At 41.4% G+C, this 26,120-nt stretch overlaps 2 protein-coding genes across 3 annotated transcripts; one reads left to right on the plus strand and one right to left on the minus strand.

Annotated features, from left to right (window-relative positions):
• Positions 1–1,433: 1,433 nt before the first annotated feature.
• Positions 1,434–9,133, plus strand: LOC110836191 (androgen-induced gene 1 protein). Its single transcript, XM_022077103.2, has 5 exons — positions 1,434–1,648; positions 4,910–5,047; positions 6,671–6,888; positions 7,653–7,807; positions 8,719–9,133. Exons 1-5 carry the CDS (start codon positions 1,493–1,495, stop codon positions 8,769–8,771), a joined length of 720 nt encoding a protein of 239 aa, XP_021932795.1. The 5' UTR covers positions 1,434–1,492; the 3' UTR covers positions 8,772–9,133.
• Positions 9,106–24,175, minus strand: LOC110836198 (peroxidase). 2 transcript variants are annotated; one of them, XM_087359089.1, is made up of 16 exons: positions 23,979–24,175; positions 21,239–21,355; positions 20,184–20,351; positions 19,879–20,099; positions 19,560–19,730; positions 18,779–18,946; positions 16,141–16,365; positions 15,350–15,477; positions 15,118–15,231; positions 14,899–15,031; positions 14,425–14,552; positions 13,332–13,534; positions 12,448–12,617; positions 12,221–12,329; positions 11,747–11,840; positions 9,106–10,893 (listed from the first exon to the last, which is right to left on the minus strand). In XM_087359089.1, the coding sequence occupies exons 1-16, from the start codon at positions 24,002–24,004 to the stop codon at positions 10,774–10,776; spliced, it is 2,295 nt and encodes a 764-aa protein (XP_087215215.1). In that variant the 5' UTR covers positions 24,005–24,175; the 3' UTR covers positions 9,106–10,773. The 2 variants fall into 2 exon arrangements, 1 of the variants encoding a protein (XP_087215215.1); XR_015537967.1 differs by lacking the exon at positions 9,106–10,893 and having other exon boundaries at positions 12,221–12,351.
• Positions 24,176–26,120: the final 1,945 nt, after the last annotated feature.

Raw genomic sequence — 26,120 nt, forward strand, 5'->3', positions numbered from 1 at the left:
CTGAAGACAGAAGCCGAATCCAGCTTCCGAAACGTTGTAGTTTTATAATTTTAGATATCAGAAGATGGAGAAATTCCGAAAGAACAATTTTACACATTTTAACGCACCATTGCTAGAAACCTTCAGACTTAAGTAATTGTCAACATTATATGACGATTTCACGAACAAAAGAGGATGTATAAGTCTCACTGTAAGACTGTTGAAACAGTCCCCGCAACAAATAGAGTTCAAGAGTCTGTGAACATCGTAAGCAACGTTTGGAATATAGATCATCCTTAAGAAGCTGATGGTCGCTCAGTTGATCACGAAAATCCATCCCTCTTACGGAATCCGAATGCTCATTGTCGTGTTTTCAGGAGCCCGCCACTAGAACCTGTTCTGATTCGGCTTAATACCACCGACACCCCTAACACCAACTGGAATCTGCGATCATTCTGGTCAGCGACTATTTTCTATATACACTTTTAATATTTCATGCAGCTGAAGTACAAGGCGGAACAAAATTATTTATTGGGCACACTTTTATAGCAGAAATCCTGAATATTCAGTGTTAGGCAGTGTTTCCAGATTAAAATTTCGTAATTCGTAAAACACTTTGACGACTGTTGAATTCCAAAAGAAAGTCAGAAAACATTTTGCTACAACTGCCATCGATGTACTACGTCTAAAAACAGCTGCATAACGAAGATTATTCGGAAAATCAAAATTATAAAAGGTAGTCTCCCTCCGAGAAGTTTATTTTAAAGACGGCAGAGAGGTAAAACTATTAAGACTTGAGGTTCTCACAGCGGTGAGTATGAAGATATCCGTCTTCTGGGTTGTTGCGCCGTGTAGTCTGGTCGATGTTAACCAACGTTTCAGAGGTCATACTGCCTCCGTCATCAGGGCGATGAGTATGAAGATTTCCGTCTTCTGGGTTGTTGCGCTGTGTAGTCTGGTCGATGTTAACCAACGTTTCAGAGGTCATACTGCCTCCGTCATCAGCGCAATAACCCAGAAGACGGATATCTTCAGGTAAAACTATTACTTCGATAACTTTGCTTCTTGGAATTTGAAACCAATAACCACGTGATTGAAGTTTCTCAATACGGCCAGATTCTTCGAATAAAACACATCTGAAAAACTTTGAAAAGTAATCGGTAAATTACAGAGTACCATCGAAAAATATTCTCGCTGTCTGGCCTGACGAAAAACTTGTCCGTGTGTTACCTTCCGACCGCTGACAAGATGCTCAAAATATTCAAGTCAGGATATTCAGTCCTCGTTTTGAACCGGAATAAGACCAGACACCGGATTAATACCAGATACAAAGAGGTTCTTGAGAAACCAGCAACTCCTTTTTTCCCACCCTACAGTTTCGAAACCTTTCGATCGCTACCCATCGCGCAAGTCGTCTGGAAGCGATAACAGACGACAAAGCCAGCGGCACTTATAAGCACGAATTAATAGTCGTCATAACATCGGCGCTGTCGCAGGCGGACGCTACATCGCGATGCTGAACGCTCTCTTCCATCTGCTGGTGTCACTTCACCACGCTTACGTCAGTTTCCACCTGCTGACACAGATTGACTTCACGAAGTCTGACGACGACTACGTGCACAACGTCCTGAAGAAGTTCAAGTGGCGCTACTTCACCTGCTGGAACTTCGTGAGTATCGTTTATACAAAGACACTTTACCATCGGCATTATGAGCCGGGATAGCTCAGTCAGTATAGTGACTGGACGACCGGGGTTCGATCCCCGACGGGGGCAGAGGATTTTTCCTCTAGCCTCTGCGTCCAGACCGGCTCTGGGGCCCACCCAGCCTCCTCTACAATGGGTACCGGGGTCCTTTCCCGGGGGTAAAGCCGGCCGGGGCGTGATGCTGACCACTCACCCCCATCTAGTGCCGAGGTCAAGGAAGAGAGGAGCTATACCTCCTCTCACCCCAAGCGCCTACATGGCGTATAGTGGGACAAACTTTATTTTTACCATCAGCATTAATTAAGTTGTAATGTAATTCTGAATGATGAATGGGGAAGGGTCTGGAATTATTCTTTGCAGACTTATTCCAATACGCCACTCAGATATTTTAAAGATGTTGTACTAGCATTATACAGGAGGTACTGAGGAATAAAACGACGATGCCAGTGTAAGCAGCAATTACTTTCCTCAAAAATAGGTCCATAAATTAATCTGTTATCAGAGATTATAGGTTCTGACAGCGGCGAAAATGTCTTTTTGGTTATAACTAAACATGGAGGCAGTATGTTCCTCAGAAATGTTGTATGGATTATTCCTTGTGTTGTTTCATAAACAGTTAACTTGAAAAGTCTCTACAAGGAACAGGATACAAAGTTGTATCCACTTTGAAGTACCGATACAAAAAGTTTATATTTTAGTATATTTTGATAATTATTTTTGTTTGTGCCCCTATCACTAATCTCCTACCGAACAAAAATCTAACCATTTCTTTATAGTCAGTCTTTCTTCCTTGCATTTCGATAAATATACATATGTAAAAATTGTCGCGTGCCCTAGATGTATGTACACCCCCCCTTTTGTTAGAAATCTGATGCATATGGAAGGCGCCCTCATGTTTTATATGAATTAAAACGAATCAAGTAAAATTCGACCAACAGAATAAAGATTTATTAAAATTCGTTTAGTGGTTCTGGAGACGAGGCAATGCGGAAAGCCAGATAGACGGGCCTCTGTTACGCTACCATTTTCCCATGCACTGAGTTCAAACAAAGCATTACAACGAATGGATTTCTTACAATAAATAACTGTTATTGTAAACAGCGTACTTATGCTTTTATATGGAGATGCAGTGCCGTACGTCTGGTCTTGTATGTGTAAAATACAAGCATGCGCGCGTGTCCATGGAGGATTAATGATGTAATACAATGTAATTCGAATACAATGGCAGAGTTTCTGTAGACGGAAATGTGCTCCATCAGCACCTTACAGCTGTGACTACTAAGAACGAAGACAAAACATACGTAACGCAAGAGAAAATCAGAAGTCAGCGTTTCGTACACCTATTTAGGGATCCCACGTTTAGGGCGATATCAAATAATGTATTCTAGTAGCTGCTGCTGTCTACTCCATTATCTTCAACAATATATATTACTGACAAAGTGTGACTAGGCGTGACCTCCTTTGAAAGCTTGAGAAAAGGACACCGAAAGTGTAAAAACATCACCAAGATTTTAAAAGCGTGACAAAGCCTGATTACCCGTGACGTACTGTAAAGGCGGGACGAGATGTGGCCATAAGTGACGAAACGTGACGAATATCTTCAAAAAGATACCTAATCTAACAAACTAACATAACATAATTAAACCTAACCTAAACTAGCCTAATTTAACTTAACATAGCCAGAAGTGTCGAAACGTGACGAATATTTACAAAGCTTGACTAAGCGTAACCGTGCGTGACCAAGCGTGACTATGCGTGACGTACAGTAATGGCGTGACGAATTGTGGCCATAAGTATCAATACGTCACAAAAATTTTCAAAACGTTATCTAACCTATCAAAATCCACTAAACAAATTTAACCTAACCTAACCTAACCAAACATGTCGAAACTTAATTTAACGTATTGCAAAGTATCCAAATTTAACCGAGCTTTGCGTAACATAACGCAAACATGCCGAAGCGTGACTTAGTGACCACGCGTGCCCAAGCGTGACAAAGCTTGACTAGGCGTGACGTGCTTTGACTTCATGGCAAGGGATCACCATAAGTGTCCAAGTTAGGAGTTAGACAGCTATTACGTACTCGAACAGCAGGAAACTTGTAATTTCTATTACATTACATCTCTTGGCGCGCAGACGATTTTCGCCTTCCCTCCCAATTCAGACGTACAAATTCTCAGAACACAAAACTTTCCTTCGATTAAGTTGTCAGACACTTGGACTTTGGGTCGCTGTTTCTTGCGGTATACCATTCATGTTTCTGTTTAGACGTCCTTAGCTGATAGCAAAGAGTGTTAAGAATGCAAACAGTTATCATTTGTTGGTTGAGTGCGGTCAGGGATGTTTGCATTCAGCAACGCATTTCAGGGAAGCCAACATTCCATCATATCGCAGGGGAAATGCCTAACGACAGGCAGCCTTGAGCGTGTGGCAACATATAAATGGGGGGAAGGTACCCATTTCGAATTTATACCAAGACACTCAGTTCCTGTGAATATAATCAGGGACACTCTCTAAAGAGCTGTTTAATTTATTTGAATATAGAAATTCTCAAAAAATATAATTTTAAAACGACTGTTTTACAACATTTCCAGGCCAAATAGAGTTAGCACATGTTACATTACTTTGGCGTTTGTATTAGCCATAATGGAAAATGGTTACACACAAAATAAATGAGAGATAGACCTGTAAATGCCATGGTAATTGACATATGTCTTAGGCACGAAAATAATTTTATAAATGTTTTTCTAAAACGTCACATAAGAAGGGTCTCCTTATGTGCGTTGCGTATACCACAGAAATACAGAAGACATAAAAACAGTATTAAACTATTCGCTAATCCCGGGGCCCATAAACAACGTCCATGAATATGTATCAAAAAATAAAATACATTTAATTTATTTTGCAAATGCATTTATATTCTAATTTACAAACCATCCATAATTTTCTTTACGGTAAAAGAGACATTTTAAACTAATAATCCTGCCTCCAGGAAAGTACCTGTCATCGTAACTAAGGAAACGAACGAGAAGCCTTAATCAGAACAGCCGGAATCCGGGCCAAGATTTGAACCTATGATCTTTAGCATACGCATGTGCACTAACAATTCGACCGCCACGTCTGACGTAGGGACTGAATAAAACCAGGATAGCAGCCGGTAATATAGTTGTTTCATACACTTTCCAAAAAGTGTTCAGTGACTTGATGTGCGGTGGTCTGTTTCAGGCGGTCCAAATGGTGTACTTCGTTATCTGCTTAACTGAGGACGTCCTGCGACTATCCGAGAGGAATGCTGCTCCACGAGAATGGGTCCGTCGAGTCAAAGACTTCATCTTTACGTCTCTGTTCTTCCCAGGGACGCTGGTCAGTGACAAGCCACGTCACTACTAACTTTGCATACATAGATATATATACACACATTCAACTTTTCACATTCCACGGATCCAAACGTTGGTCAGACTTTCACAAAAACAACGCAGAATGTCTGTCGTCCTTCATAACGCCCGCGACTTATCAAAATTCAATTCAGTTCTTTATTTCAATGTCTTAACGTTGAGAGCAGAGCGTAAAAAACAAGTTAGGTAACCAAATTCGTAACGGTATATTTCGATTTAGTGAAACCATGTTGACAAGGGTTTAAATTATGTTTAAAATAATGAGAAACATGGTAATGTATAATAAGTTCAGTCAAACTAAGAAAAAAAAACTAAAATGGAGCTAGGTCTGTAATTACTAACAGTGACACGGCTTCATTTTTTAGACAGGAACAGCAGCTGCAAGTTATTTTAGTATAATTTCACGCAAAAAGAATTATATCATTTTACTGAATGTCTAATCGCATCTCTAAATATTTACGAAATCTAAAAATATCTTAGACAAAATTTAGGAAACTTGAGAGAACTCTTAAAGGCTAGTAACTGATAAAATAAACTTGTAAATAATATATGCAAGCATAAACACACAGAGAGCCTGTGCACAAGCATTGTCTTCATTCATCTGTTCGTCCATACATACCAAAACATCTTCATAACAAGTTAAAAATTCCGTGGGTCACCAACAACGTCACGAGTCACAGATTGATAGTCAGTGCATTATTCAGAATCTTTACTGTGTCAGACACAAAATTGTGGCGTAACTTTCCCGGATTTCCGATGTCCACCAATTATATCAGTGGACTATTGTCCTTGGAACAAAGCCAAAGAACCCCACGTTGCGTCAATCACATTTGTAGACATTAATCCGGAGATGACCTCGAAGAGTTCTTGACCTCTTTATCTGACGCTGCTACAGGTTTTCTGGAGACTATTGAGAATATCACAACGTGAATGCACTTGAAACTAAACGTTTAAAATCTCTACCGGAAATCTGTCCCGCATTTGTTTTACGGATTAAGGAAAACCACAAGAAACTCTGATAATAAAATGGAGCCCCGCAAAAGACGGGCAAGAAACCTGAGACGAACAGATTATCCATTTTAGATTTCGACTTGATGGCGATGATTAGGCGTTTGAGTAAAGGTTTCTTTTGTATATCATCACACAGTTAACGCCTGCCGAGATCAATTAGACTGACAGCTCGACACTCCTGCCGGAGAAGTTGCCGAAAGGGCGCGGCGATACCACAGAGCATATACTAGACCGAGACTCTGGTTTTCATGCTTTTCGTCAACAGATGAAAGTGTCACAAGCCTATTTTTCTGTATCGTAAAATCATAAAATGCACCTAAAATTCAAACGTTAAGTTCAGCTTCAAGTATCTGGCCAGACAGGAAGCACTTTACGGTGCACTTATTTTGGCGGATGGGGGGCTAGCAGGTTAACGATTTTACCAGGAGACTCCCTTTGAAATGACATAGGGAAGCGCCGTTCCCACCTTTTCATGGGCTCAGTACGAGGTTGTCGGTACATCGTGTGACTGTGTTGTGATAGTCCAAAGATTGTTTCCTACGCGACAGGTATAATATCACATATAACACTGTGCCAGCAGTTTGTGTCGTCCATGTTCTGGGGTCTGTATATGATCGATCGGGAGCTGGTGTTCCCGAGCGCCATGGACGTCGTCTTGCCCTCATGGACCAACCACTCAACTCACACCGTCATCATCGTCGCCCTGGTGATAGAGATGCGCATCACCAGGCATCGCTATTCCAAGCGAAGCCTTGGATTGGCAACACTGGCGCTCTACCTCACGGTGTATGACATCCTGTGAGTACCATACACTCAAACGAATTTCCTAATTTAATGTTAATCTCGTATAAAAGTATTTAAGGCAAAAATTAAAAAACCTTCTCGATACAAATACGTCATGGGTATAATTTTCGATGTTGTCAAAGTTCTTGAACATTTTAGTAAATTTAGAATTTAAAACAGAACCTCTACGAATTGTTAGCATCCAGTCCTTATTCCATCTTTAATGCGTTCCGTTCTAACCTCATCTCGGTAAATTACGCATTCATGTTTTGCTGGAATTTATTTAAACTGTTGCTGTTATTAATTTTGTTCAAAAAACATTATCACGTGCGAATTATACTAATCCAATGGAACCGAAAAATATTAATATAATAATTATTTCCACATTAAGTGCATAAATAATTAAAATTCGTGCATTAACAGGTTTGCGACGACGAGAAAAGGAGATTTTCTTGGTCTTGAAAAGTCGAAATCGGAATAGTTTTACTAAGAAAATAAGTCAGTAGCCGCTGTTCCATACAGTCATTCAGTAGTTATGGCTCTCATTGTTCATTAAATCATTAAAAGATTACTTCAACAGAAAGTACGGTCATTTGGGGCAAAAAAAAACTCTCTCGTAATCGAGCCCGAATGTTCAGTTATTACCATTCACTAACCCTGAACCATTTTAATCCATTTAACGTCTCACGTATACAACCAGTGCCTGTAAGGATTATCGTGCTTTAAAGGATGACTCGAATGTCTAGTGCATGTGAAGCGATAAGAACCCAAATGTGCAGGTGCCTGAACGCGTTTCTGTACGACGGCGCGTGGATCTACCCCATTTACCGCGTGCTGGACACCTGGGCACTTAGAATGCTCTTCTTCGCGATCTGCACTGGTGCCATCTTTAGCTTCTACGTGCTGGGAGAACTCCTGAACTCCAAGCTCGTAGGTGAGTGACCTCATACAGTTGGTGCACTACTGTGACAAATGTTACATTGATATTGATAGTTTATTTAACGACGCTTTTAACCACCTCAGACGACGTCGAATGAGAGGAAGGTAGTAAACAATAATTTGAAAAAGACATGGAAGGAAGCGGTTGTGGCCTAACTTAAAGCGCTGTCACGGCCATAACCTGGAGGGACAGAGTAAAACCACGAAAAACATCAGTCACGACAGCCTGCGAGCCGACATTTTAACCCGGGACCTCTACGACGCAGGAGTGCTAACCACTTGAACGCGACGGTCGGTCGTGACCAACATTTTACCAAGTGCATATTGTCACTCAGTTTGTGCGACTACGAATTCAAAGATTAGATTAGATTCTTGTCCCAGGCATTTATTTTTCTCCAATCAAAAAATGTATGTAGATCTATCTCATGAAGTAAAATTATCCAATAATTACCCGCTCATGTACACATACCGCATTCTTTCAGTGTCATAGCCTGAAAATCCTGTACTTGGAGGTTTTCCGATACGCCAGCTTACTTAAAATAGGTCGTTCTTTTGGATATTAGAAGTTACATAGCAATTGAAGAAAAATGAACTTCGCAAAATATTGTAATGTATTACAAATCAGGCAAGACGACAAGTTTTTACCCTCAGGACGAAGACGGTTCTCGAAACGATGGTGTTTTCTCCACACAACCACCTGACATGGCTGGCAACCCAAGAAGAATTCATAATATTTTGTTTACAATTAACAAGTTCTAGAATCATGCTTATAGAATTTACGAAAGTTTATTAATTTATTATATTTATATACGAACACCAAACTTTCATACGAATTTTATGTTGCTCACACTGTTAAGTTAAACATAAAATTAAACTGTCTAATTATAACTGTTGTTTCTTTTTCAGCATACGAGTTAGAAAGAATAAACGAGAACCTACATACGCAGAAAGTTTGTTAATGACGTCCCCTTGCCCTAATTTTCGTAGATGACATCCCGGGATCACCGTCATTTTTAACTCTCCCTCTACCCTTGTAATAGTATCGCCTTTAACGCAGTGGTCAATCCTGGTCTAATGAAATATTATTAAATCTTCCAAAAAATTACACCACAATGTTAAAATATTTAATAATAATGTGCTATTGCTGTGTTACACAGCAAACCATTTCTTATACATTCCTCCAAACTTAGTGGTCTGACAGTGAAGTACTAGCCAGACCGAAACATTCGTTACTATACAAAGGCCTGTTTAAGGCAGCAAGATATAGGCTATGTACTGTGTATCACAGGTGTATACTATTTAAATATATATATTCACTTTTCTTATTGACATAATATGTACAGAACTGTCACAACCGACTCCAATCAAACCTATTCATTTTACTATATTTCTCGGTCTAATGCGGTAGTAATAGCAGACGATGGCTGCTGTACTTTCGTACCCATGACATTGCAAAGACAGCATCAATATTAATTCTATTGTATTTACACGTTAACAAATTGTGTATGTAGCACACAAATTAAAAGGCAACTCAATTCTAATTATGATAACGTGCCGTAAGATTAGAATACGGATAACGTATTTTCTTCACTGTAAAAATGTTACTTTTTTTCTTATTCATAACCTACAAACTATAAAATGACAAGATTCCTATAACCGCTATTCGTTTGTCGTGAAGCTCGGTTCCACACACGTGGCAAATTTAATACGCCAAGGATTTCCTTTTCTCTGTCCATCCGTTTTTATTCGTAATTATGCTCACGTGTTACTTAATTCTATACAACCATTACAATTCATAGAACGTCCTTCAATAATACTGGACAACTTTCTCGTTCAGCTTATTCCTACACTGTGCAGTGAAAAGTTTTAGGCTACTCCCACACAATACTTATTCGCGTAAAAGTTGTACAATTAATGGTATTCCAGAAAGTTAACCACTTTTATAGTATGAGAGACAAACATCCACTTACCTAAATCAGTCTTGATGTTCTTGTAATTCATGTAATTCAGATCTGCTAGACACAAATTTAACGACAAACATCTCGGAATCTAACGTTGGTAAAGAATGTTCTCGTGAATATCGATCAACATCGACTATTTGTTCTAACCTCAAAAGACGCCACCTGTCAATCGATTTTTTCAACGACGTTAAAGGGTGAATTCACAAAGAGCACCGATGCAAAACAAAACTAGATTCACACAGATGATAAGAAAGTGTGATTATACGTATATAAATATAAGATAGAATAAAACTGCCAGCTCCCGTATTAACATTCCTTCATTGTACCTTTAGAAATTAACCAATGCTGTCACATTACATCAAAAGCAATTCAGAAGATAGCCACACTGTTGGTATATAACAAATATAACTTTTATACCGAACAAATATTAATTTGACCATGTCTTCAATCATTTGTATTGAAATTCTTACATTAAGTGTATAAAATCAAATTAGGTGTAGAAAACACCAAAAATTCAAGAAGATAGTGGGAATATCATTTACATTACTAATTAATGACATCCCAATTATAGCAGAAGAGTTTAGAAGTTACAGTGATTGAAACATCCAACACTCCAGAAAAACACGTATGACCTGAGCAATACCTTACTGTCATTTACAAATTAAAATGTTGAAATTACTCTGGGTGTTACATTCTACACATAGGGAGCACGTTTGAAGTGGAATAAATGAACATACAGAATATATCCAGGCAATAATAAGAAAAACCAGCTTATTCGTAGCATGTTCTGTTTACAAGCTCAAAATATAATTTCAGTACATAGAAATTTTATAATTTATTTGTTGATTATCTTCTGCAAGTTTTCGTACCTCCTCTTAATGTCCTTTGCTCAGCGGAAGAGGGGACCAGTCATACAAACATCCGCAATCTTATTAATTTACACTGCCCACAATATGACATTCCAACCAAAGTTTCTGAGCGGTAACTAGTAACAAGTAGACTACTTTTTAAATATATCAAAAAGAAATGGAGTGTCTGGGAATTGAATTCTTGATGATTTACCTTCTGGTACCAATGGTGACTCCACGGAATTGCTGTCATCTCCATCCTCAACTAGGGGCTGAAATAAAGTCACCTGTTAATGAGGGAAATCTTGGGGTGCCAGTTCAACAGGTCCCAAATACATCAAACAGGCAATTCACCAAGTGTCGTTCAATTATATTAAGCCCACCATAAACGTTGAAAGAGAAACACAGAATCAGATGTCCCAGCCCTTCTGCTTTGTTTTCTAAGGTCCTGAGTTCAAATCTTTTCATAATCCCTGAGCCACTCCATGCAAATGCGGGGACCATAACCCACTTATTCCCCCATCTGGTGCCGAGGTCAAGAAAGAGTAGGAGCTATGCCTCCGCTCGCCCCCAAGAGCCTACATAGGCGTGTAGCGGGATGCTTTTTACCATCCTTTCCAATTCTGCATTCATTAATCATCCTATCATTTGAAACTATGTACTTGTAATCTCAGTAAAAGTAATTATAATTTGAGCTACTGCCATTAGCAAAACCACATATAAATAAAGAATCTCATAACACATTACCAATTCTGTGCTTACAATCACTACTATTCCAGACCCTGTCACTATTAAAAATGATTATAACTGAAAATAAATTAAATCTGAAGTTTATGATGATGGTGCATCATAATCTGTAAAAGTAGTATTTTGGACTTTGTCCATTGTCTATTAAAAGAAATTAAATCCGTGGTGTAACAGCTCCAGAGAGCCAAAGCTGACTAGCTTGACTGCTGGCCTCACATCCAGACCGCCAGGCTACGGCATGTGAATGTCCATTGTCTATATTTCAATAAAATTACAATTTTTGAAAGCTAGATATTCTTCCACCTTCAGGTAAAAGGGGAAGGAAAGATATCTTTGCTGTTGGGACTCCAGGCACGTCCAGGTGTCAATTCAACTCACCACTTGAGACAATGGCAGTTGACTAGTTGTGTCCCTCCACATTGTCAGGTCTAATCTTGGCAAGACACGACTTCTACATGAGATTCGAGGGTTCCTATAATCAGAGACTAAACTCAGAGGAACTACCAAATAAATTACACTGATTTATACACAAGAACCAAAAATCTCTTGCCAAGCCTTATCAGAAATTGAGGGTTACAGGAACCCTGGCTGCTGATAAAACTCTACAACACCCAAGTTGCCTTTCCTTCATAAGACATGAAAAATATGTGCAGCGCTGACCCCATAATATGCGGATCTTGTAGCGCAGAAGAAAACATGTGAACACAAAAACTGCAGATACATCAAGCAAATAATGCAGATGGAAAAAAGTAACGTAAAATTGCATACCCTTGAAATCGTGGTTATCGAGGGATTGCTGTATGTAGTCCATGATTTACGTCAACTTTAACTGTGTAAAAATGGTTCACTTACATATGAAAGTCTGGTAGCACCATTGCATACACTTGGATGGTCTCCAGGTTATCGCTCGCGTCACATAACAACCGGGACAACTTCACCTGTCGGATTGCTTGCAACTGTTCTGCAAGTGAAGACAAATGTGCCTATAAAATGAGCACAATGCATAATAATTCTGTATGTTACTTCAGTTAATTTAAGAGGTACCACTAGCTTAATTGTCACATTCATGTATTACTTACCAGGTGTAAAGGAATTGGGCCAACCAGAGTTTTCGTACCAAAAGCGGTCACCACGTCGTAGATCCTTAAATGTCCGGGCAATAATACAGTTAAAGGTTGGACCGACCAAACTTCCTGGCATTGGGTGCTCTGATATAGCAGCAGACCACAAATCCACATCGTCTGGGTGACTAAAAAACAAATGAATGCTTTTTTTGTTTACAGCAATAAAATAAAACATCCCTTAATTAACTTGCTGGTAAAGTTCTAATGTTCTCAAATTGTTTAAACAGTGCTATTTAATTAACTCTTTCCACGCTGAGGTTTTCATATGCCTACAGGAATATTTTTATTTATTTCCATTATAGCACAGCAAGCTGATGAAAATGGTTAACTGGTGAGTGTCAAATGCCACATAAAAATGCAACATTTAAAAAATATATATCCTGTTGGCGGCCTGGAAGGTGTAAATTATCAGAAGTAATTTCTTTATTTATGAATTTCAAGTCCAAGCCAAATTAGTCTTCCAAATCTAAGTACCCTGACAATATTAGATAACTTATGTCATGTACATCTCTTAGTTTCTTCAAGAATGTTTTATCAAATCAATTGGTTATGCAGTGGCAAACTGGCGGTTGATGAAACAGAAAGGATGTGAAAAGTAGCTGTTGTAATTCTTTTAAGATTCTGTCCAGACAGTCATCTGGAGGTTTAAAGTATCAACAGCTCAGCCCAGAATCAAATTCCAGGCATTCAAGATTTAAATATCAGCCCAAAAACTTAGTCTGAGGATGGCTGTGGCATTCTAAAACCCTCCAGTCAAATGCTAGGAAACAACCTTAACCTAATGCGTTAGACAATCCCTGCACTTCTCTAAGCAATTTTTAAGAACTTGAGTGACTGACCGATAGATATCCTGGTAGCGTCGTACGGTTTCATTGGACAGTGCGTGCTGCATGTTGGCCCAGTGGTGCAGGGGCTGCAGCCCGCAAAGGCGCCGGTAATTATTGTACCCTGGCACTCCGTGCTCCCGAGCTCGCTGCAGGTTCAGGGACACCAGGTCCATCCCATACCGGTGAGAGGGCTGCTGGAACAAGTGGTTTGTCACCTGCAAAATAGACATGCCTGAGTACTTTGCCTTCTTCTTCTTCTATGGCTATCCGGTCCGTATTTGGTCCATGGCCTCCTCAGTTCTCCTCTTCCATTCGTTCCTCTGTTAGGTCTGTCTGTCCGAGGCTTTGATCGAGGTTTCGAAACATCTTCCTTTTTACGGTGCAAGGTTGTTAGTCTTGCGACCAACCCCCAACCTGGAGGACTGGGGTACCTGTCTTAGTCTGACCTCTCCCCCTCGACCAATCTGGCTAGGGAGGCCCTACCAGTAGCTCTTGGGGTCACTGAGGTACTCAAGCCCCACCACCACGACAAGGTGAGTACTTTGCCTGGTGTTATAAATAATGTTGTATGCAATAAGTCTACTCTAAATATTGGTGATAAAATGTGAATATATAAACTACCAGCCAACAGGACTGGAAGTTTAACTAAAAACTATGTGAATCTTAAACAGTCAGGTCAGTGCAATACTAAAGTGTCTGATGCATGTTCATCAGGTATCGAGTTAAAATCACTGGTAGCAAATGTATGATAGTGTACCCTACCTAGTCAAATCCAGTTTAATCTAAGCGCCCTGTCTCAGATACATTTTAACACAAGTACTGAAAAGTTGTCACAACTCTTTCATTTCCAACCAAGTTTATTTATGTACTTGTTGCCACATGCCCCTTCTGTAGAGTGGTTGTAATCAAACCAGCGTGCGCTGGGAATACTGACGCCACAATATGAAAATGACCACTCGCCTTCATCTGGTGTGGAGCTTTGCTATCCACACCACCTACACGCCTTATATCGTGATGCTAAAATATAGGGACAAGCTTGCTTATAAAACACAGCCTATAATAACTGCTTGGAATTGGTGATACGCTGTAGGTCACTTTACTATACCTCCTCTGTGACCCCTTGGTCCATGGCCTGCGCCACTTGGTTGACAAGTCCGATGACATACTGGTCACACCATCCTGGTTTGTACAGGTCGAACGGTCTCTTCAGCGTCTCGCTCAGCCTAAGGGCACCTTTGGAATTAAAAGAGAAATTGTTTTCCCTTATCAAACAAGAATAAAACTTACCTAAAACAGAAAGTAAGAAGCATAATTTAATATAGCAGCGTACAGAAAGAACACATAATGTATCTGCTTTGCGGTAAAATCTGTATGTCCTTTATTTCTTTACGGCAAATTCTTAAGCCTGTTAAAAGTATGTTATCCTTGCCATAAATACAGCAGAACAAGATGCAAGGAATCTGGAATAGTTGCAGGAAGTACTGCAAAATATTGAGGGCTAGGGAAGAATTACGAAAAATAATTTCAAGATCATTCGAGAGCCAAAGACAAATTAAGGCATTCAGCGCACGTCACTGACCTATTCGGACATGGTTGGGGCTCCATCGCTCCAGGACGCTCGGCAGCAAAGAATGGCCAAACCTGAAAGCAGCCGTAGAGAAGGCTGAAGGGATGGTGACGTCCACGTCAGGGGCGTACCCGTCCCAGTAGCCCTGCACAAACAGCGAGTGGTTACTCGAAAAGGAAGCCTGTCACTGCGCGCTACTGTAGGTCTTAGAAACACACAGCTGTTCCATACCTCCGATTCAGGCACCAAGTCGTACTTCTGCACGGTCTCCTTGCCGAGTAGCATGGGCAGGAACTCGGTGAACGTGATGTGCTGCACCAACGCGGCCACGATGTGCCGTGTTTCCTGCATTCAAAGGAAAACTGTTGTCACTGCGGTGATTATGAATATGTCCGTCTTCTGGGACATGGCGCTACAGCCCAGGAGACCACACTGGACGTCCTCACCGCCGTGAGCAGCCTACCTGATAAAGTTTCTCGTCATCCCAGGCGGGGTTAATTTCGCTCAGCTCTGATGCGATCCGGTTATGCTCCCTTACCAGCATCGTATGGAGCACAGCCAGAGCCATGTTCTCATTCGCGCGGTTATCGCCTGGAATAAAACGTTACAGGTTTAATTTCGCGATTAACACGCGTCACAAAACAGAACACAATCGCAAGATTTAGCCCTCTCTTGGTTTGTTCGTATGAAACAATTTTTAAGAATTTTGACGAAATTTTTTTATGGAATACCTATACTGAAACATGAACATCAACGCGAAAATAAAACAATTTCGTATCAATTTCTTTCATCTCCTAAGCCATTTGTGTAATCTAATGGAATTCGTTGCACTTAACCTACGTGAACTTATTCTAATACAAAGCCACTACCGAATACCACGGCACGGCAACTTCTCTTACACATCCGTGTTACAGGCTGACAGCATGCCAGGGGCATAGCAGCGTGTGTGTAGATTCCTCCCTAACTCTGCAAAATTATGTAGTGACATGCTCATATTCCTTTTTCCACGTTACGTACGAGATATCACGATTAGAGGCATTTTGTATTGGTTTGCTTTCAGAAATTCCATCAAACCATACCCACATATAAGACCACAAGAGGTCGCAACCTAGTAAAATGTTCCGTTAGTCAGTCAGTTACTTACTTATCGTATAATTTCATTAATTAATCGGTTGTTTAAATACAGGGCCACAGAAACAGGACATGACATATGACAAAAGGAAAACGAGCGGAACCTGATCAGCGGAATGTTACCTGCGAGGAAACAGTAGATATCGGGGCTACTGCGGATACAGCCGTCATCGGGGAACTGCAGCTTGAGCGGCATGAGGTCCTTGAGCCCCAGGTCGCTAAACGCGGGCAGCGTCTTGAGCAAGCCTCCCTTCAGGAGCCGCAACTCGTCTGCCAGTCGCACGTTCGACCCGTACACGAAGTTTCCGTCGATGTAGGCCGTCGCGGTGTTGGTCTGAGCTCGGGGACCTGCGGCCACAATACGCACTGGCTGCATAACCTGCAGGCGGTCGTGAGATGCGGGTGCAAGGAGCCAGGCGTAGGCGTGGCAAAGGTGACAAGATGATCATGAATTGTGAGTAAGAAAGGGTTTAAAAGGAAGCCGTCGTTCGCATAAATGATACGAACGTAGTAGACATTTGAACGAGATACGTACCGTCAAAGGGTTTTTAAAAGACAGTCGTGAGCATTTAATAGAAAATATTCGCTTATTTAACGAGGTCAGTGGATTAGGTAATAATGAAGCAGAACCACAGAAGAACGAGAACAGATAATATTTAAGCTACAAAACCTCTGTAACTGACACGGCATAGTTCAACAACCTTTGAATCAGCGCTTCATTTTACCAACATTTAATACGGGAAATAAAACTCGTCGACGGATCTGAATGCTCCGAGTCCCCTACTCCACTCCACGCAGTCGCCCAGCTGTGCGCACTCTCGGGGGGGAGGATGCTTACACATCATCCAGTATTCGCCCCTTAGTTACCAGGCCAATAGAAAAGCCTGGAGCAGCTTGAACGTTCCGCTTCCACAGCCTCCTCGAGCGTATTGCTACCCTGTCACTCGCAAGCACTCTGCCCCACCAAGAAACCCCACGTACCCCACCAGGGAGAGAAAGGAAAGAGACTCAAGACAAACGACAACACGTCTGACCAAGGGTCACACTCTCTCCGGTTACCGAATTTTTATGTAAGCCTACACAAGTTTCATTTTACGAAACGCGATCTTCTGTTACTTTCCGTTTACTATTTTTGGTTTTCGCAAGTTGTTAGCCGACTGAAAAAACCCTTCTTTCGTATAAAATCAAAAGAATCGACCAATGTTCATTCAAACAGTTTATTTTGTTCACAGCGACTTATTTTAACACGCAAAACTTTGAGTAATATTGTTCCAGTAACCGCTCCTTTCATGTTACAATTATAATTTTAACGTAAATGAACTAAAATATCATCAGAAGCGATAATATGTGTTCAACAAGGCCAGAAGGGTAAAATCGACGACGTACAGGGGTTCTGTAAGCAGTAAACATGATGCATTCTCAAGCAAAAATCTTCCCTCAACGTGTTTACGCGTCATGCGGGTAGCAGAAGCTGACAGGATGCTGTTCGGGGTTGTTTGCAGTGTTGTGTGGATGCAGACGGAAGGGCGAGGGGAAGGGGGAGGGGGTGGTTTTGTGTGTGTTGCGGGTCGATTATGGTTCATCAGAGGGAGGGTCCCGGCTTTCAGCTTGAACAAACGTAAAGAGCATGCGCGAATTAGTACGTAATTGGGGGTTGTATATAATTGAAAAGCGTTTCATTGGTCAGCCTGCAATATTCATTAGGTAGGAGTACTCCTGAACCTGACCAACAAGAGGTGTTGTACCTGACGTCTGGGCGTCGGGCTTAACATGGGAAGAAGGTAAATGTGTTGGACGAAGTGTTCCTAAGATTTAATATGCAAATTTGTGCAGAATAAAAAACAAATTAAAATAAACTAGTCTGAACGCACGCACGAGACTTATATTGTTGGACACTGAGAATTTCCACGAATTTTCTGTTTGTTTATTTTACAACGTCAATAACTCAAGACTATAGCGTAAATAATTAACTGCAAAGGATGTTGTAGTTCAGCTACTTTAGTTTCTAAGCTACGGGCTGCGCAACCGGGATTCGATTCCCGACGGGCCTGGGATTTTGTCTTCGCCACAACGAGCAGGTCTAGGACCCGCCCACCCTCCTACCCAATGGGTACCTGGAGCTTTTTCCTCGGGGGTAAAGCGTCATGCTTTCTTAGTCAAGCGTCAGGAAAAACTTTACCGTTACGGAAAAAAGCAGCCGTGGCCTAATTTAAAGTATCCTGTAACTTGATTGGAGGTACTGAAGGAAACCACGAAAACCCTCATTCAGGACAGACGGTCTACGAGCCCAGAATTGAACTGGAGTCCTTCCGATCACAAAGCGTGAATGTTAACTACAAGGCCTCAGTGTTCTGTCATTATAAATTTCGGACTCGACCGGGATTCGATCAATAACTATCTGCACACTATTCCAGCAAGCCAGTCTATGAGCTACACTGGGTCAGAGGTTGAGAAAACTGAGAATTGGAGTTTACGAAACCTAAATATCCAGGGGAAGTTTGAACTGAAATCAGGAGAGTTTTGTAAGCAAAATAATAGCTTCCACGTGAAAGTTTTGATAACGAAAGGACTAGGACACAAACTGAACTGGAAAGTGAGATTTAAGGTTTTCACGTCGGTGAGTACGAAGATCCCAGCGTTTGGGTTGCTGCGCCGTGTAGTCTGGTAGAAGCTTACCGACGTTGCCCAATCGCCCAAATGTTTATAAACGTCTACCAGACTACACGACGCTACAACCTTTGAAGTGGATCGGTTTCCTTACCCAACCGACAGTCGCTCCTGACTCCCGCCAGGGACCTCAGCATGTTCATACACGCCTGTTTGTTGAGGCGGAAGAAGTGATCGTCCGGGGGCAGAGACACCGGCAGACAGTTGGGGTGGCGAGGTCTTCCAGACCCGCAGCAGTTCGGTTCTCGCAGATCACTCGGATCTGGAAATCACGCGGTCCGAATCTGTACAGACCTCACAAGTCCGGTGACCGTGAAAGGTAGGGAAACGGTCCAAGACGACGTTTACTAACCATAATCTTAGCACATTTCGTTCGTTGTGAAAATTTTAAAGAATCCTCTATGATAAACTTTTAATATTGCCAGGGGCAAAACAGTATATTTTTTACGTTCGGGGAAAATTCAGAAAAATGTGCCATGACACCAAATGTTATGGCATTTAAGGGCATATAACTTTAAATTTATGCTATTTAAACACACCAAAATAAAGGTTAACATATTCCTTAGTCTAGGCACAACACAATGATGGCACGTAGGAGCATAAAGGTAAATCTCCGCACATTCTTACTATTAATACAAGTAATAAGCTCAATGGTCTAGCTTGCATAAATACTTTACTGATATATCCCTGTTTCTAAGGACCACGCAATTACGGCTTGTATTAAACATCACACTCCGACATTAGAAAACTTACGTCCATTGAATTATGTTACGTTTTCAAACCCTAGTAGCCTGACTCAGTGGACTGTTACTTAAGAGTTTGTGCGTAATATGACACTGAAACTAATTTTCTTCACGCATGCGCAATAAGCCTACCTTTGGTCTCTGCGGTGAAGGTGAGATCGTGGTCCACCAGCTGACCCCAGGCTGCGAACATCAGGGAAACGGCGCGATCGTGAGTGCCCTCGTCTCTGTGCACGTGAGCTGACACCACGCGGGGGTTAGGAAGGGAGAAGCCCTCGCGATCCGCCCGCACCTCGCTCACACCTGTGCAGGTTGCCAACCACGGTACGAGAGGCAACAGCAAATATTACGTCTTTCAGTGGGAGAGGATGAGACTCTTTTCCAACTTTATAGTAAACAGAAACAGACCAAACAAGCGCCTGAATTAAGAATTACATTCGGCATAAATTACCATCGGCGTACACAGGTGGCAGGAGCCTCTTGAAGGGGAGGAGTGCGGAGCCCCAGGTGGGGTGCTGGAGATTGTTGCAGCCACCATCATGCCGGCGGTAGCGAGTCGCCCTGCAGGGTCGGTCAGTGCGGTGAGATCGGGGGCAGAAATCTGCGATGTCAGTCCTCAGGGTGTTGATGCGAGGCAGACCCAGAGCCACGTCATCGCGAGACAGGCGGAACCTGCGGGGGTATCGCAGGTGGTCATGACTCTGTCCTCCGAAACGTCTAATATCGCCATGAACAGTGCACAGTGGTCTCTCTCACCTGTCTGCCAAAAGGCGCGTCGTTTCCTGAAGCGCTGACCCCAGCTGAGCCAGGGTGAACACCGTCGTCGTGTGGGGTGGGCGGCGGAGACCCGCCTTCTCGCGGGCTTGTAGAAACGCTTCGTTCACCGATTCGTACGTTATGCATCCTGGCCGAACATCCGAACCCCTGCCAAACATTAGTCGCTTGTAACACGATCTTCAGCACCTCCAATGATCCCTCAACCTCAACCACGTCTTAACATTAATTTTCTCTCATTTTAGCGTTGAATATCGTTTATAAAATCACGGTACACGCGACGGAAACTGTAAGATGTAAGGTAACTTCTTCAAATGCCAATAACTCGAGACCTATAAACCTATATGTAGATTAAAGAGGAAATAAAGGGCTTTTTCTATATGATGTTTACTTTATTCTATAAATTGTTGAAATAATTACCCAAAACACGTAATAACTATACCCTCGTTCCTTAACTTCAACCGCTTGCCACGTCTAAAGCTTAAGAGTTAGATCGGGACATATTGCGAGTGAAATACGTAAATAAACACGAGCTTTTCAAATTTACAAACAGATTTCAGCTAACTCTTACGGTTTAGGAGTGTGTGTGTTGAGTACATGACGCAACACGTAGATAAGCTGTCGGTGGATGACGTCACGTATAGATAAGACGTAAATGTATATATTAGAATTTTATTTCAGTACAAATATACTTCTACAGTTAAACGTTATTCAACGTTAACTAGGGAACCGTGTTTCCACTGTCAATTTTTTTTTTTCGATTAACAATAATTTGATCCTACGGTGGGTTTTGTGGAACCAAGGCGAGGCGAGATTTCAGGTCATCTAGAGGAACTGGTAAGATAAAAAAGCAGGATATAACATGGCGGCTGAGCGCTCATGAATCACTGTAATCTGACATGTTAACAAATACATACACAATTAACGGGGGTTATTAAATCCTAAATTGTCCAATTCGTCATTCCATTTCCAATAAGTCGCTTTATTCCCCGCCTGTCTTAAATAGACTTAGGAACTGCTTGTTCTCTGGCACCTACTCGATACCATTGAAGCCGGGTCTCTGGGGGTCCGGTAGTACAAGTGCGCAGTCTCTGACACCCGGGAACTGCTGGCAGAACGCCGTCACCCACACGGCAGCCAGCAGCACTGTCGTTCTGGAATAAATAAAATGCAAATTTCACAGCAATGAAACACGAACAAGCTGACTGTTAATTACAGGGTTGTCTGAACGGGGGAGGTAGAGGTGGGGGGGGGGGTGTTCGCCTTGAGAATTCTGAACATCTTGACCTAACAATCTAATACTGAGGTACATTTTAAACTTTTCGATAGAAGTGAAAATTACAGGCCCGCTTAACTTGCAAGACACACACGAGAAGTTGAGGCAGTTCAACTGGATATATTTCAAAACCATTACCACATCACCGGAAGTACACGATGTCTTGACAAATTACATAACGCACCGATATGCGGGTACCACGCCGGCAATTTTCGAACCCAACAGCACAGTCATAAAAATGACGTCATGTTTTTACTTGAGTCTTCCGTCTCGCGACCTTAGATGGCAGCAGAGCGTAACAATGCTATCGCTAAGAAACGCGAACCGCAATAATTTTATTGATCTAATTAAGGAAAAAAAGATCTGTTACATCCGCGACTTGTGAATTGTTGAGTAATGTACAATCGGTTCTTCTCTTTCATTTGCAACCTCAGGAAGATTTATGCACTTAAAGATTCGTTCCCATCTTGCACGGTCTCCGAAGGTCGTGCCAAGTCAAAGAGCTGACATGCACGATGTTGAATGAAGAAAGTGATTTCTTTCTAAACAGCACATTTAAGGAGGAACTATTAGCTAATAAATTCTTTGTCTTGTTTTTTTCTCGTAAGGATATATAAGTATTCAAGATTATGCCATGTGCCCCCATCCCCCAAATAAGTTTACGCATATGAACTGATTCATGAACTCCACAGACCTATGGACACAAAAATCTGGAAGACGTTTCACACATCACAATCAACGCCGACAACCACGAATGCTTCCATCCGCACCCTTTCCAATTCGCCAAACAACCAAAAATTCGACGCTACACAATCTGACTTATCGCCAGTTTTGTTAAATAAACCATAAATATGTAAGACTTGAGGTTCTCACAGCGATGAGTATGAAGATTTCCGTCTTCTGGGTTGTTGCGCTGTGTAGTCTGGTCGATGTTTACCAACGTTTCAGAGGTCATACTGCCTCCGTCATCAGAGTATGAAGATTTCCGTCTTCTGGGTTGTTGCGCTGTGTAGTCTGGTCGATGTTAACCAACGTTTCAGAGGTCATACTGCCTCCGTCATCAGGGCGATGACGGAGGCAGTATGACCTCTGAAACGTTGTTAAACATCGACCAGACTACACAGCGCAACAACCCAGAAGACAGAAATCTTCAAACCATAAATAGGTTAAATAAGACGGCGTATGATGAACAGAATGGCTTGGTCTCGACGCCCAAAGCCAAGCCCCTTCTCAGACCCAAATACTAAACAGACCATCTGACAGGGCTTCCTCCTTGACGTAATCAGGGCAGAAATGCAAAAGAGGAGCCCGGAACGACGTGTTCTCTAATCTGAGAAATGATTACAACCAAATGATGATATTTGGATCAGAATTATTTATCAAATACGTCCCCCTTCATTGAAAGTTTCGAGGTAACTTCACGCGAACAGTCGCCCGCAGTTGATCCTGGCAAGGCCGTTCGTGCAATGAGGGCTGTTTGACCTGAATCTTCAACTTGCAAATTGCTGAGGCGGATCTAGGCCACAGGGAAACCGATCGCGTTAAGAAGGATTAACAGAATTTGTGTGCCATGGTAAAACGGAAGTGACTTATCCTTGATTCTTCAAAAACAACAACAAAGCATCTTCTTTGTTCCTGTAATTAGTCTGTAAGCACGGCTACAGTTTAATTAGAATATTTCGGAAGCAGAAACTCGGTCAAGAACGAGAATTTTGTTGTGTGAACTAATCATTTACAATGCTGTGTGAATTAACAACGCTTTAACTACATGAATGGGAGGTATTCTATAGTTTATTCGGGAGCCCGAGAAAGGCTATCTCCGGACGATTAGCTCTATCTAGTGGGCCCAACTGTGTAGGAACCTGAAGACGGAGATAGAGTCCCATCTCCGAAACGTCGTTTTACGTTTTATATTTACTAGACGATGGATAATATCCAAGAAAATGTTTATTCAATTGACTCTTCACCATCGTCAAGAAGTTTTAGATTTGATAACAAAAGAATGCTCAATGAACGACGGGGTCTGGTGATTAGCATTCGTTTCGTATTCTGGAGATCGGCCTCGGTTTGAACCTCTCCATATGACAGACAACCTGTTCTAGCTGGGGGTTTGTCTCAATCGCCCTACATGCATTAATGTCTCCATGGTCGGTTTTAAAGAAATTTGCCGTCAGTAGCTCTGTATTTCCTTGGTGAAGTTTAATTTGTGTTGTGTAAAAACTGAACATATTTAGATTTAACTGTTAAGAGCTGGTAGAATACGTTCATCACACTGATCCTCTTAAACTATATAAAATAAATCTAAACCAGAAGGACCTAGTGCTTCTAACTAGACATCGTGCAAAGAAATTAGATAAGCCACAACTGCTTCCTTCAAAATCTTTATCCAACCACATCGCGGCCAAAATTGACCGAGAAACGAGGATAAAATAGCGAATACACTGAGTACATTACAGACAGAAGACCCACCAGCAAATCTAGAGATAAAAAGAAGCGGTTACCTGGCTGGAGCGTCGTTGCAGACCATGGCGCGCAGATGCAGAGCGTGGACGAATTGATACTGATGGGAGCCGCGAGCCGCGGTGGGCGATATATCCCGCGAATCAGCTGTTGTCTGATAATCTTATGCAAGATGCGGCAGGTTCAACATCCGCCTCACACTAGGCAAAATCTTCCTCTACTTTCCTCGCTCTCTCCACCTGCAGAAATTAACGGGCTCTCAACTACACGCAGGTAGGCCGATTAATAGGAAACCTACTATAATTAACCGGTTGATTGGTACATCAGTAGGACACAAAATTCAGCATATACTAAAATCTAAACACCTTCGCGTAAGGATTTGAGGTTTCCAGAGCGTGGCAGCTTGTATTGTGGTCTTCTGGGCCACGACGCCGTGTACTTTTTGTTCTGGAGGAACATATCGTTTCCAACTTCAGGGTAAATGCGTCTTTAAAATGTACCGTTAATGGTAAGACTTATTGTTTCTCAAGTCAGTTTTTACGGACTACCAAATACGAGATAATTATGCGTCCCGAGTGACCTTGCCAGCTCAGGATTTTTCAAGTACAGAGGTTTTTCCTCCAAGGCCTTACAGCCAGGAAATTTAACATGCACAACATAAAACACCTAAGAACCTCTTTCTTAGTCACTAAACTGACTGATCGTAATAAGAACATAAAAATTATCACGTTTACACACATAAAAACAAATTATTATTAAAATTGAATATCGATGTGACCGATAGATCCATAACACAAACGGAAGTTACAATTAGTTTAAATCAAACTCACAGTTAATATAAATTTTCAACTGCGATATAAATACATGCGCTCTAAAATATGTAAAATTCTAGGAAATGCACAAATTCTTATCAGAACTTACAAGAGACCTACGACAAATCTCAGTATCAAGAGACTTCAACACAGAACCGGAGAAGTGACAAGGGTAACTATTAATGGAACAGGTAGCAACCCAGAATATAATGGAACCTTTTGTCAAATACCACGTTAATATTCAGTACACATTACAATTTCCATTCCGATCTTATTATGCTGAATCTCCTGTAAATCGATTATTTCGTGCTGAATTAATTTTACAGGGCACGAGTGAATGCTCCGCTGTAATGCATTCATGAAACCATAGCTCGGATAACAATAAACGCCATTCTTCCGAGTTCTTTAAAATAATTTTACGATGCTCAACAAGACCTAACACGCATGGATTCATGATGAGCAGAAGGTCGCCTACCAGGCAAGGCTAACTTTTTGAAGAATACTGGTCTCGTCTGGTAACCATGTTACACGAAAAATTAAAACTGCTTTAAGGATTCTGAAGGTCTAAATACATCACAGGACAAATAACGAATCTGATTCTTTTGTAAATGAAACACAAAAACAATTAAAATATTCGCTTTTAGCATTCGTTGATTAAAGACGCCGTCTGTTAATCCTTTTGAGGCAGAAACTCATATAAACAGAAAAAGACTGAGATTCATTTTGAGACTTCGGTTCAATTAAGTTTTATGAAATCAGATACTAAGAAAGTTGGACATACTAGCTACATGGTACAGCCTTCCTTGAGCTGTCGGTAGTCGTCTAAAAAAATGCTGTTAAGAAATCTGAAGGTTCATCTCAGAAGCAAAACTCTGCTGTTGGGACCATCACACACACACAAGTAATTCCAGGCACTCTCCCAACATTTGTCTGGAGGGACTAAAGAAAAACCAGTCAGAATATTCAGTGGTCTCTGAATCGACATCTGAATCCGAAACTTCTCGAATATGAATATAAGTGATAATCAATTGGCCCACGATGTCAAATCTGTTTGCAACTCTTGTCTGATGACTCTGACAGATTGTAAACCTTTACTGCGTCGCAATACGAGACTGGCAACCCTCTCACGACATTCTGGCAGAATGTAATCCTACACTCATCCATTATGAGATATGAGGAGCTTGTTCTTCTTCCTTCTCTTCAGACTCTATTCAGATATAACAACCCTATTATGGTACCCCATTAATTTTTCTGAGTACCAAGTTTAGTAAAAATTCATATACAGAAACTGTCAAATATTTGTGTCAGAAGACATTTAAGCTGTGGCCATATAACGGCCTGACAGTTGTTAAGGCACCAAATCCAAATTCT

Source organism: Zootermopsis nevadensis, unplaced genomic scaffold (assembly GCF_977971745.1).
Source record: "Zootermopsis nevadensis isolate Lab colony 2312 unplaced genomic scaffold, Znev_1.0 Znev_ptg000030l, whole genome shotgun sequence".
Classification (NCBI taxonomy): domain Eukaryota; kingdom Metazoa; phylum Arthropoda; class Insecta; order Blattodea; family Termopsidae; genus Zootermopsis; species Zootermopsis nevadensis.